The sequence below is a fragment of the Sciurus vulgaris genome (genome assembly GCF_902686455.1).
Source record: "Sciurus vulgaris genome assembly, chromosome: 11".
Lineage (NCBI taxonomy): Eukaryota > Metazoa > Chordata > Mammalia > Rodentia > Sciuridae > Sciurus > Sciurus vulgaris.
Genome location: NC_136472.1, coordinates 62289983 through 62304738, shown reverse-complemented (window position 1 = coordinate 62304738; position 14756 = coordinate 62289983). Strand labels below are relative to the sequence as shown.

At 34.4% G+C, this 14756-nt stretch overlaps 1 protein-coding gene across 1 annotated transcript in view; it reads right to left on the bottom strand.

The window, feature by feature from the left end:
* Window positions 1-14756, bottom strand: part of SBF2 (SET binding factor 2) — a 494106-nt gene that overhangs the window by 108101 nt on the left and 371249 nt on the right. The window contains 1 exon segment of the mRNA XM_079104301.1: window positions 12564-12632. Coding sequence (XP_078960427.1) covers window positions 12564-12632 — 69 coding nt within the window.

Genomic DNA, 14756 nt, shown 5'->3' with positions numbered 1-14756 from the left:
TTTGGATATAAAATTTCATTTTTTCACCAAGTAGAAAAAACAAGATGACAGACAAAAAATATAAACGAATTATATAAATAATTAAATTATTAAATAAGATTTGCATGTGGACAAAAGGTTCTTTGTATAGTATTGGCACTTAAGGATGAATCACCCTATAACCATGAGTAGTTTTTGAAGTATAAATGATATGTTTAGCACTATTCTGGGATCTGGATGGTAATTCTAAAACATGCTGTCACATGCAAAGTTTAAAACATTGATATTAGACCACTGAAACTGTCTTTGGAAGAATAAGTAACTGCTCATTGTTATACAGCATCTTGTCATTCTTAACTATAGTTATGCTGTAAAAACTTAGTTTATTAATTCCAAATAAGGTGATAATATTGAGATAATATTTTAAATTCAATTTTTCTAGAGGATTCAAATAACACTCCTGTTGGACTGATTTCTCATGATAACACTTTGGCATGGGGCATGCCCAGATGTCAGCTGTAATGCTGTTTCCAGAAGTCATGTCAGCCTCAGTTAATTTTCTTGTTTGGAACAGAGAACAGATTTTGATTTTGGCCAAGTATAGTTCATACAACTCCTCCCATCTCCCCACTGCCCCAATTAAACAAATAAACTTGTTTTTGTAAGAAAAATAATAAAGCAAAAATGTGTTGTTTTTCCACAGCCTTCCGTGTAATACCACAGATCTTTATAACACAGTGAGTCAAACCATCAAAGATGCAATTGGGAAATCAATTACTTAGTAAATAGACAAGAATTCTGGTTCAATACAACTGTCTCTTTAACTTGAGAGATAGCAAAAATGCAATCAGCAGTCAGAAAATATTTCAGAAAAACTATCCCACGGTCTGTTGGAATAAAAGCAAATCTCTTCACTATTTGTTAACCTTGAGTATTTTGAATTGTTACTTTTATTGTTATTTTATAGAAAAATTCCTATAAAATTCACAGGCACTGGGATGAAGCTAGTAAAATTTGATTATAACTATGAGGAAGAATTACAAATAATGACACAATATCCTGAGCCACAGAAGGTATATAATTGCATAACTTCCATAGATATTTGTAATATGTGAAATAGTTTAGCATGGGATCATTGAGTAGCACTTCTGTATATGATTTTTTGTTTTCCTGAATACAGTGCTTGAAAATTATATTCTCTTGTACTAATCAATACTTCCTTTAAGCTGGACTCTGTTACAAAGTTAATAAAATATTGTTTAATACATGTTGGTTGTCTTGCCCAATCACCTAATATAACTCCCCATTGATTATATATGGACTTCACAACCTGGCCTCAAAGATCTACATAATGACAATAATGATATTAGCTAATACTTCCATTGCACTTAACCATATGTCAGCATTTATATTAATCTATTGATGCACAAAAATAGAGCCAAAACTTAGTAGCTAAAAACAACCATCTAGGGCTGGGGTTGCCCAGATTACTATCTGATGGTAATTATCAAGAATACAATTAACAATAATGTTGGAGAGGATGTGGGGAAAAGGGTACACTCATACATTGTTGGTGGACTGTAAATTGGTGCAACCACTCTGGAAAGCAATATAGAGATTCCTCAAAAAACTAGGAATGGAACCACCGTTTGACTCAGTTATCCCAGTTGTCAGTATATATACACAGGATTTAAAATCAGCATACTATAGTGATGCAGCCACATCAATATTTATAGCAGTACAATTCACAATAGCTAGGCTATGGAGTTAACCTAGGTGCCCTTCAACAGATAAATGGAAAAAGTGGAATGAATCTGACATAACTTTCCTATATACATATATGAATATACCACAGTGAATCTCAATATCATGTACATCCACAAGACTGGGGATCCTAATATGCTTCATGTTTGTATAAATATGTCAAAATAGACTCTACTGTCATTTATGACTAAAAAGAATTTTAAAAAAACCAACTATTTGATCATCTTTCCCTAGCTATATGGATTGACAGACAAAAACATGGGTTCTGAACTTAGACTACCTCTCAAGGTAATGACAGTGAGGATTAAGTGTACTGGTGTATGTTAAGTACTTAGTATACTATCCAGTATCTGGGAAAGTGTTCAATCAATGCTAGGGTATATTATTATTATTATATTTTTTAATAGTGCAAGAAATCAAACCCAGGGCCTCATGCATGTTATGCAAATGTTCTACCATGGAACTATGTGCTCTGTCCTTACTATTACATTTTATCAGCATTTTTCCATCTCAATTCTAATAAATTACAAATTCTTTAAATGTAGAGGCTAAATCTTTTATGTTGAGGTTTCTTATTTCGTCTACCAAAAGATTCTGAACACAAAGAGAGAAATAGTTTTTATGTGAATCAATAAGTGCAATAAAATAAAATATCCTAATTTTTCATTAACCTTTCAGAATTCTAGATTTATCGATCTGAGAAACAAAAAAGGTACTAAGTTATTTTTTGGACTTTAAAATCTCCAAAAAATTTTCCCCCCAATCTGAAAAGTACTGCCTTTATAACCAGTTTCCACTGGTGAAGCATGTCATTAAACTATGTTATATATCAGCATCAACACAAAAGTGAATGACAGACTCTCCAGGTTTCAAGATCCTTAAATATTTCTAATTCCAACAACTGTGGAGCTTTTAAGACACTGGTGTCCAGGACTCAGTCCCAAAGATTTTGGTGTCAACTGTTCTTTGATAGGGGCTTTGAATCTGTTTATCTTTAAAAAGTGCTCTAGGTGATTATAACAAGGAGTAGGATTAAGAGTCACAGATTCAGACCAAAGGATTAGAGCTCATATATAGACAGGTCTCTAGATTCCAGATCACTGAGCAGTCCTTCTGCCCTTTAATCCTTCTGCAACAGCAACCAGGATGCTGGGTGTACTACAGTGAGGTTAAAACAGAAAGGAGTCAGTCTTACAGGACAACCACCTATCTTCCTGTTCAACTTTCTAGCAAGCAGGAGGCCTTCAGTGCTACCTTTGCCCCACCTCTACTGTCTCAGAATTAGGGAGGAGAGAGCATTGTGGTTTTTGTCAAACAACACAGTCCTTTAATCTATCTTCTAAAAAGAAAATATGCTTGGAAGGGTCAATGGAGTAAATCAATTTCCATGCTACTGCAGAAGAATTCAGAGTCTCTTGGCTTTAGTCATATCTATATTTCTATTCTCACGGCTTTCTTGATCACTTGATTTTTAATGGTACTACAAAATCTACTAAGACTGTTTAAATTAGCAATTTTCTTTAACTTCTATTTCAAAGTAGAAATTTTACAAGTTCACTTGATCTCTTCCATGTGATATTCTTGCACTCATTCTTTGTTTTTTAAATTAATTAATTTTTTTTTTTTTTTTTTTTTTTGCAGTGCTGGGGGTTGAACCCAGGGCCTTGTGCTTGCAAGGCAAGCACTCTACCAACTGAGCTATATCCCCAGCCCAACTAATTATTTTTTATTGGTTCTTTTTAGTTATACATGACAGTAGAATCCATTTTGATATAATTATGCAAGCACAGAATATATTTTATTCTAATTAGGATCCCAGACTTGTGGATGTACACAATGGTGGGATTCATTGTGTGTATTCATACATGTACATAGGAAAATTGTCAGATTCATTCCTCTTTCTTTCCTTTCCTATCCCCCCTCTCTTCCTTCATTCCCCTTTGTCTAATCCACTGAACTTCTATTTCTCCCCTTCCCCACTTTTTATGGTTAGCTTTCACATATCAGAGAGACCAAGGTGACCTTAGGTTTTGGGGATTGGTTTATTTCACTTAGCATGAGAGTCTCCAGATCCATCCATTTACCAGTAAATGTCATAAATTCATTCTTCTTTATGGCTGAGTAATACTCTATTGTGTATATACACAATTTCTTTATTCATTTATCTGTTGAAGGGCACCTAAGTTGGCTCCATAGCTTAGCCATTGAGAATTGTGCTGCTATAAACACTGATGTGGCTGAGTCACCGTAGTATGCTGATTTTAAATCCTTTGGATATATTCCAAGGAGTGGGATAGCTGGGTCAAATAGTGGTTCCACTCCTAGTTTTTTGAGGAGTCTCCATACTGCTTTCCAGAGTGGCTGCGCCAATTTGCAGTCCCATCAATAATGTATGAGTGTACCCTTTTCCCACAATCCTATCCAACATTTTATTGTTATTTGTATTGTTGATAATTGCCATTCTGACTAGAGTTACATGAAATCTCAGTGTAGTTTGAATTTGCATTTCTCTACTACAGATGTTGAACATTTTTTTCATGAATTTGATGACCATTTGTATTTCTTCTTTTGAGAAGTGTCTGTTCAGTTCCTTTGCTCATTTGTTGATTGAACCCATTCTTTTTATTTTATTTTATTTTATTTTATTTACAGGTTTTCCAAGTTTCTGATCTGTAACTTTACATTTATAAGTAAACATCTTCCTTCAAATCTTATTTGTGCTATTGGTTCATTTAAAGTTTTTTTTTTTTTTTAAATCATGGAAGAATAGAAGTAAAATCCTTGTTGTTTATACAATATTTGAATTCCTTATATGGCACACAAGGTTATTCACAATCTGGCCACAGACTGTCTTTCCTTAGGGTTCCATCTTCAATAACAATTCCCATTAAGTGATCCATGGTCTTTTCTCTACCTATACTATTTATATCTTCCTATTCTTCAGTTTCTCTACTTCAGCCCTAGCTATAAGATAAGTGTATTTTTCAAGGGCACAAATCTCACAATTTATTTGTTGTGTTTCTCAGTTCACCAGGAATTAATGTATTCTTATAGTGCTTAGAATATATCTATTTTAGATTACTTGCATTGTAATTTATTTTACTAACTATTTTCTTTGAAATTGTCTGTGTTCTTCAAGGGTGGAAGCCTTGACTTGTTCACCTTTGTATTTCTAACGCTTGGGACACAGTAAATTTCTTCTGGAACAGAGGAAGAACCAGTCATAGGAGGTTGCTTCATTTTCTGAAAAATGAACAAAATTCTCTAAACCTTAGACATCATAGGAAAGAGGTAAAAAAGTTTGGAAAAATACTCTAAATTAAAAATTAATAAATATTAACATTAATAAAATAAATATTAAGTTTAATAAAATTAAAATATTGTTACTTTATTCACTGAAAATCAATAATACCTGTTCTGAAGTTAATGAGCAAGTTACCTCGTAGTTACTCTATATCACTAGTTTAGACAGTGAATATTACCTAATCTTAAAATTGTAGTTCAGAACTGATTATAATTCACTGTTTGCAGCAGAGGTTTTTCAAGAGTACTAAAAAAAAAAAAGAAAAAAGAAAAAAAGGAAGAAGCAGTGTTTTAAAACCTGAAAAAAATACTGAGAGACACAGGAGAGTTTGTGCTGAGAGGGAGGAGGAGGAGGAGAAAGGAATGTTAAATTGTCCTAAAAAAACAAGAAGAAAATAAAGGGAGGAAATAAAAGCAAGATACTAATTCTCTGGCTATTCTAAAATTATTCGGTGCTGGAGGCATCTGCTGTAGTAAACACATTAACATCTCTTCCAGGCCAAATTTAGATTCAGCTAGTGTTGATACTTGTCTTTACTTGCAGATGTTTTTCTGCTCCCTTATTTTTAAGATTAATATTCAATCTTATATCAGAAAAAGACCCTTTATCATTTCCCCCTTTTTTTGGCCAAAAATGTAATCTTTTGAGACGATGATAGGAATGCAATGTATCTAGGCCATGAAGTCTGAGAAAAACAAAGTCTTTTCTTATTTTGTAGATTTTAATAACCTCTCATCATTTACTAATTAAAAATAATGATTAATAAAAATATCTGTTTTTCATATTACTGTAAGATTTTTCTTCTAGCAGCATCATAATACAATGAAAGCAGGTTTATTTGTATTCCATCAGCTGGAATTACCTACAAATTGTCATATCTATAATAGGACAAGGGTCCATATTAATGACTAAAGGCAAGGTCAGTATTTAAGTAACTTCTAAATCATCAGAGAAATTTAAAAAAATGTATTTGGTGTCATTTTGAATATTTAGTATGTTTTTTGTAGAAATATGTAGAAATTGGAGACTTATAAGTATACTATATGACAACCTGCTGAAATCATCGGTATTAATCATCATTTCCTATCCTTGCCCCCTCCAAACCAAACTTAATTGAAGCATCTTTGCTGAATATACATGTGAAAATGTCTGGGGAAATAAAAGGATAGGAGCGATGCCAATTTATATCTCGAGGCACAAAGTAAAAAAGTTTCTTGAAGGTGTGCTGCATAAATTGGGATTCATCTGGGAACCCTATTACAGTTTAAAAAACAACAAAACAAAACATGAGCTTTGGGATCAGACTGAACAGTTTAGACAGAACAGAGTTTACACTTACTAGCTATGTGGTATAGATTCTTCCCAAGTCATAAAATGGCTTTACCTTTAAAATGGGAACAATACTTCACTGAGGTGGGATAGATTCTGAGAAGTCAAATGTAGCATCTTGTACATGTAAGAATTCAATAAATATTAGTTCTCATTATTATTCCTATCACCTTCCTCTGGGTTTCTGTTCTATTAGGTAGGTAGACTTACACAGGACCAACGACAGACTTTGACATGAAAAACACAGCAGATTTAGTTTATTCATTTTGGGAAACAGGAGTTGAAGGAAGAATTACTAGTAAGAGTTTGGTGGTGGCAGGATGGTCACTGCTCAGGTGATTTTGTGGCTCTCCATGCTTTAGGGTTTACTTTCTGCATCTCTGATTAGGTAAGTTATTTTTATACAAGGCCTTAGAAAAGATTTTCCTATCATACCTAATGAATTTACTTGCCTTGAGCTTTTAATATTTTGAAATGAAAGTAATACCTAGACCTACAAATTTTATTTGTATTTGGACCAGCTAGTGTATGCTTTTTTAGAATGTGTAAGTCAAAACGAAATTGAGTGATAAAGAAATTAAAGAACTGTAAAAATCACATAGATAGGAATGTAAAATTTATATTTATTCAGACTGAGAAACCATGCTTTACATCTCACATAAAATGTATCAAGAGGATTAATTATGTACTACATCCTGAATTAGATATACTTTGAAATAATACTGAAGTTTTAACATTCTAGGTATAAAACAGATTGTTAATTGTTAATTAATAGTCCTAAAGAAATCACCTAGCAACATTATGCTCGGTGAAAGAAACAGACACCTAAGGACCTAAGACATACATTGTATTATTCCATTTATATGATGAAGGGCAAATTTAGACAGAAAGCAGGTAAGTGTCACCTGAGAATGGAAAGTGAGTATATATGGGCATGATGAGGGTTTTTTTGGGAATGACAGAAATGTTCTACAATTAGATTGTGGTGATAGTTGTACTATTCTGTAACTATACTAAAATCATAACATGACACTTAAAATGGCTGAATTTTGTGGTATATAAATTATACTTCATAAATCTGTTAATAAAAACAAGTCTTTCAAATGTCTGGATATTGGAAAGGAAGTTTAATATGCTGAATGAAATGAAAATTTTGAAGAAAAATTTGTTTCTACTGAGAATGATTCCATGAATAATGCTCTTAGACTGAAGTACAGTCTATTTTGGTCAACAGGACATCTTCAAAGTGCTATGTACACATGGGAGATCTTTGGAATTTGTAAAGGCTTCACTTCAGTGTGCTTGAATTTAATGTAAATAAGGTATTTGTTTTTCTTCCCAGGGTAAAAATAAACTATAATGATAGTACTAAAGGAGTGGATTATCTCTCCTGGGAGACATTTTGAGTATCAACAACCAACACAGTGCCTCAAAAAAGTAATGGGAGGGATGTGTTATATAGTTTCATCAATATCAGGAAACTTCAACTATATTACTTGATTATTAAGAACTACAACGTGACTCTAAGTTACATGGGTCACTGAGGAGAAGGCATTAATGGCACTTTGTGGTGGAGGTGCCGATGGTCTTGAATATTGCTCACTTCTATTGTTGGGATGGAGTGATCCAAGTATACCCATTTTGGTTCTATTCCTGTCATATTGGGTTTTACTTATAATTTTTTTTCTTCTAAAAATGTATATTTAAACAAGAACTCCTGCTTTAAAACACACTCTGGCTCTTAATTTAACAATCTTTTAGCAAAAATGACCCTAACAAAACAAAGAGTAGCCCAATGTTATTCATTAACTTTAAATGATCCTCTACTGTTAATAGCTGATAAATGGGTGGAGAGGCCAGTGTTGGGTTTCTTGACAGTAAGAAGTATGTTACTGGACTGTGACTCTGCATCAGGCATAGACCCAGTGCTTGCAGATCCTAACAAACGTTTGCTAAATTGAGAAATTAAAGAACAGTAAAGAATAAGCATAATAGATATGTAAAATATTACATTATTTTTCATGTGAAAGTACTCCTAACCATTTAAACTCTTTAAGCTACTAAATAAAGTACCATGGCCAAAGACTTAAGTTAGGCCAGGTTATGATGGCTCACACCTGTAATCCAGCATCTCAGAGGCTGAGGCAGGAGAATCAAGAGTTCAAAGCCAGCCTCAGTGATAGCAAGGGTGCTAATAAGCAACTCAGTGAGACCCTGTCCTCTAAATAAAATACAAAATAGGGCTGGGGTTGTGAGTTCAATCCCCAGTACCAAAAAAAAAAAAAAAAAAAAAAAACAAAAAAGAAAAGAAACTGTAAACTTTCAATCTAAGGGGAGGAAAACCCCCTAAATCTGTGGTTAGCTATTGTATAACCAATTCCTAAGGAGCTAGATAGGTAACGTTATAAGTGGAAAATCTTAGATATTTTTATACTAAGCGTGGCTCTAAAAGATAAAATATCACTTTTTGTTTGAGTCAATGAAGTATACTACTTTTAGAAGAATAGTAAGTACATATACACCAGCACTATGCAATCATTAAAAACAACTGAGTAGGGCTGGGAATGTAATTCAGTGGCAGAGTGTGTTAGCACGCACAAGGCCAGCACTGCAAAACACAAAATAAAAATATGTACTATTGTGGAAGGATCTCTAATATGTACTCCTAACTGAAAAAAGCAAGGTGAGAAAATAGTGTAAATGATTAATCCCTTCCTTAAAAGAAAAAAAAAAAAAAAAAAAGAGAACAATAGTTTTCACCTGGATATGCTGCAATAACATGTAACTCCTCCTTCTATTCTCCCAAGGAAACCAACTGTTTAGAGGGAGATGGGGTAGAGCTAGGAAAGGGAGCTTTTGCTTTGCATTTTGTATTTTTCTATATTACCTGAATTCCTAACCAGATATATTTAAAAAATCATCCATATGGTTGTGGCATTGTGGCTATTTTGAAAACTTACATGCCAATGAATTGGAAAATCTAGAAGATATTGATACATTTCTAAACACATATGACCTACCCAGATTGAACATGAGGATTTAGAAAACCCAAAGAGACCAATATCAAGCAATAATAAAATAATATGAAGCAGTAATAAAAAGCCTTCCAACAAAGAAACGTCCAGGACCAGATGGATTCTTGGTTTAGTTCTACCAGAACTTTAAAGAATTAACACCAACCCTCCTCAAATTATCCCATGAAACAGAAAGATAAGGAACACTGGGTCAAATTCATTCAGTGAAGCCAGTATCACTCTGATACAAAGCCAGATAAAGATACATCAAGAAAAGAAAACTACAGACCAACATCCCTGATGAACATAGCTGCAACAATTCTTAATAAAATAGTAGCAAACTGCATTCTAGAACACATTAAGAATTCATCCTAGGGATACAAGGTTGGTTCAATATATGTAAATCAATAGATGTAATTCATCACATAAATAAAATCAAGGACAAAAATCACATAATCATCTCAACAGATGCAGAAAAAGACTGACAAAATTCAGCACCGAGTCATGTTAAAAACACTGGAGAAACTACAGAACTTACCCAAATACCACAAAGGTTATAGATGACAAAGTCAACAGGGACATTATACTGAAAGAAGAAAAAACTGAAAACCTTCAAGTTTGATTTTTTAAAAATCATTTGCAGTATTAGAGTATTAATACAAGTTCTGACAGACATGTTGATGTTTTATTAATGTTGTTGCCTGTGATATTGCCTCACATAGTAACTTTGTTAGATGCTCAATAAACTTTTGTTGCATTGAAAAAAAAATGAGTATGTTATTAAAATATTTTAAAAGTAACAAACAACTGAGTCCATTCTCTGAAGTAATGCTGTGCAAGTCTCAAGAATTTATACTGGCTACACAGTTATGAGGATAGCTCATCTGTAATGTGTGGTCAGATTAATGCAATTTATATCTACTTCCTGAATTAAGAAATCCACTATGCACAATAATTAATTCCATAAGATACATATTTAGAAAATATTCAAGAATCAGTGTGTTCTGCCTTCCAAACCCTTCGGTATCAATTAATGCACTGACTCTTTGTTCCAAAGCTCTCTCTCTTTTCCACGCTTTGCAATCTTGGAATTGAGTGTTATAAACATTTCCTTTGTCACTGGGCATAATATTAAGCCTTGTAAATAAAAAGTGCAGGGACACTGCAGTAGAAAGTGGTTTCTCTTCCTGGTTCTGGTGTGCTTTTTCCTTTTAACTCCTGTGACATGCACCTGCTAGTGGTATGTGGGATACCTAAAGGTGTTTGCTATTGAAGAAGTTTAAGTACTATCCCAACTGGTGGCATGCTATTAAATTTTACTAGCACCCTAGTAGGTGTTCTCCAAGTAAGTCTTGTAACAGACAGTTTTCTGCTTGCCAGTCCTGGTCTATAGACCCTGAGTTAACTTCTAAGTCATAACTGGCCATAATAATACCTCTCCAAAAAGATCTGAATCAGCTTAGATGTGAGGCCTTTCCAAGTTTATTTCTCTCTTAGGCACTCTGCTTGAGCCCTAGAGTAGTAGCTGCTCCCAAATTCTATTCCTGTATTCTTTAGATTATCTTTATCTCTTAGTAATAATCATTATTACTTAATACACCTTATGTTAAAATCTATCTACTCAAATTACTGATAGAACTTCCATTGGGCCTTGACTAATTCACCTGCAAAAAAACCCAAATATTAAGACAAAAACAATCACATATATAAACCCACCTCTAAAACATAGCATGGTATTATTAAGTTTGGATAATACAGAGAAACATCATGGCATTTGGCCAAACTTGTTAACTTACTGCCTTATAAAAGGCTGACTGCTTATGGCTCAACATGAGTCAGTCTGTTGTCACACAGATTTATTATTTCCTATTGCACATTTCAGAAGGATGTATTAAATGCATGGTTTCACAGTGTGGTTATCTAATTCTTCATAGGAAGTGACAGTAAAGAAGGGTAATTGCTGATTTGGTTTGCCATAAGAGCTAATACATTTATGTCAAAGCTGTAATGACAGAATTTAAGTCACTTCGAACAGTCCAGGAAAATTCTCAGGGTGGGTGACAGAAATTGCCAACTACATTAAATTCTATTTCTGTCTGCCCCCAAATGATGTCATTCATATCATTCATTTAATAACTATTTACTGTGTTTGCACTAGGATATAGCAGCAAAGACAAGATCCCAGACTCATAGAATGTACTTTCTGTGGTTGAGGGAAAAATTTGTAAACTAATCAATATATAATACAATTTCAGGTGTTATAAGGAAAATAAAATAGGGTAAAATGGGTGAGGGTGCTGTATTAGGAGATGTTTTATTGTTCTATGCAACTTTTCCTATTCATGGTGTTGGGGGGCTGTGCAATGTTGACCACATCGGCAGCGAGGAGGTTAACTGACATAAGCACACTCAGAGTGATTTTATCGTCCGCAGCACACAATGTATGTGCATGTGTTCTCAAGCACTCCTAATTGTGCCTGCTCGGACACCTAGCGTCTTGCTAATCTTTGCGTAGAGGCGTGGCCCTGCTCTCCGCCTCCTGGAGGTGATATAAGCGTAGGCGGAGCGAGACAGAGGAACACACAGCAGCAACTAGCAGCTAGTAGGGACACATAGCAGCTAGTAGAAAGAAGGATGGCAGCAGCTAGTAGAAAGAAACAGCAGCAGCTAGCAGAAGACAGAGCAGCTAGCAGAAAGCGCGTAAGGCAGATCACAGAGCGGAGAACTGAGACGCACTAAAGCACCTTAGGTAGACGTACCCTTAGTTCACAGGATGCAGACGCACCAGTAAGAAGCAGCAGAACACTAAGAAGACATAGATATCTATGAAAGCAAAGTCCTCTCTCCCTCCCTCTCCCCCCACTCAAAGCAAGTAAACCTCTTCCTCTATCCGCTATAAACAAGCAAGCAAGGAAGTAGCCCAGAGATCGAAGTGGCTCAGTTCCAGTCCACCACCCCATAAGACCCTTGCAAATGGTTGCTGCAAGCGGTGACAAATATCCACGGATTTGGTACCCCAAAGACCAGCGACACATGGAATGTTATAATAAATATAACCACAGTTATGTCTTAGGTATACTAAGAGGACAGGATTCATTCAGTTCCATGAGGAATCAAACTGGATACATTTATACAAATCATTACAAGTTTACATATAGACCAATGGGACTTACCCTATAGAAAGCACTGGTCAAAGGGAGTAATGCTGCTGCAATGTTATATTCTTCTAAACTTGAACAATCCTTAAAAAGAAACAAAGACAAATGAATATTATACTTACCAGAAACCACAAACATATGGAAACCAAAATAGGGTGATATACTATTTAATGTTCTGTGAGGTTTTTACTTTTATTCCAAATTGTCACTGAGGCATAGTAGATAAGTTGGAGGAGGGGTAGAAAACTCTCCCTGAAGCATATTCTTTCAGAAAAAATGCAGTAGAAATATATTTGAGGAAGATCTCATTTTTACACACCATTTGTGAATAGCTACCTTCATTTTTTACAATGACAGTTAAAATTTATATAACTTACACACAAAACATTGAGTCTCTTTTTTTTAGGAGATTTACCTACTACATTTCACTGAGTGTAAGATTTTTCTTCTCAGATTTTATCATCTCTGAGATTAGAATGCATTTTATAACAGACTGAAAGTATTTCTTCTTTCTTAGTGTTATATGAAAAGGGTATCTTGTTATTGATCAGGCAAGAAATATTGCTGATGCTGAAACCCACAGGGTAAAATGTTGGGGAACAGTATAGTTAGAAAAATCTCAGTGGGAATGTAAAATGGTGCAGCTGCTGTGAAAAAAAGTATGGCAAGTCCTCAAAACAAATAAACAATAGAATTACTATGTGGAATTGGAAAATAGAATATATATATATATATATATATATATATATATAGACAAATGGAATAACTATATGCTCTAGCATATCTACTTTTAGTATATACCCAAAAGAACTAAACACAAGAGCTGAACACAAACAGGCAAGGTACTGGACACACATGTATGTGATGTGTGCACATACACACACACATACTATGGAATATTACTCAGTCTTCAAAATCTGACACATGCCATGACATGGATGAACCTTAGGGTAACTATACCAGGTGAATATCTGTATAGTTATACTAACCAGTCTTTCCTCTGTCTGGCAGTGGAACACAAAATAAGCCATAAGGAGATCAGGATTTGGAACAGTACCTAAGGACAGCAAAAGCTTAACTGACACCCTCCCAAGAAGGTTAGATACAATGACTAAAGCTCCAACCTTAAACAAGGTAGCTGTTTTTATTAAAAGGCAAATTCCTCATATTTGTGTGAACTAACTTTAAAATTTACAGAGCTGGTACCTTAGATATTAAATATTCCAGTGTAATTTCTCTACATTCCAAATGAGAGAAAAGAAGTTTAGGAGTCAATCACAGAGCCAAGGCTAGAATCTAGATTTATCTACTTATCGGTGTTGTGCTTTTTCCTCTAGACATTGACTTTTGTACTTGGTTGCTTTTCATCCTATTCTTGCAGTACAGGATCAGAGTTTTATCAGCTTCCAGCAATAAGTATGGAGTGTGAAAGAGGGAAGGTGAGAGAGAAGAGGCCTGAAATGGAGAGCAGTAGGAGGCTTAGAGCTGCATAAGTGCACTGGTATCAGGGACAAGGGCTCTAGAAAGCATAACGAAGAGTCAAAAGGCAAAGTGGGAACATATCACAGACAGCTTTGGCCTGTTTCAAAGTACTATTAGGGCTTGGCAGGGACAGCAGCGAGGACAGGGAGGTGGTAGTACTTCCCTGAGGACAAAAGATAGAAGCTTTCATTTACAAGTCATGGTCTACAAGTGTCCATCTACCCTAAAGTCAGTCTTGCCTGGCATGAGTAGTTTGGTACTATGATCTGCTAAAAGAGTTCTCAATTGAATTTATACATTGTTAGTCTGAAAAAGTTTTAAAATGCATTGAATATTCAACTCCAATAAGTACTGAAAATAAGAGAAATTTGCAATAAAAAATCATTCTCATACAGCTCACATTCTTTGACTCAATTAAAAAAAATAACTAAAAGAGAGGCTCAGATTTCTTATACTAGATAAAATACTTCTAATTAATTCATCACATTGACTAATGTTCATTGGATAAATGAGTAAGAGAATGGATAAAGGAAAATATGCAAGGAAAGAGTAATGAGAAAAGGTAGATAGAAACTTTGGAGACATTTATTTACAAAAATATGTAATGGAAAATTAATGCAATATGTAATATGTAATGGAAATATGTAATGTAATATGTAATATGTAATGGAAAATCAAGAAGGGGAAGGAGAATTAGGAGACAGCAGTATCACAGATGTCAAGAGA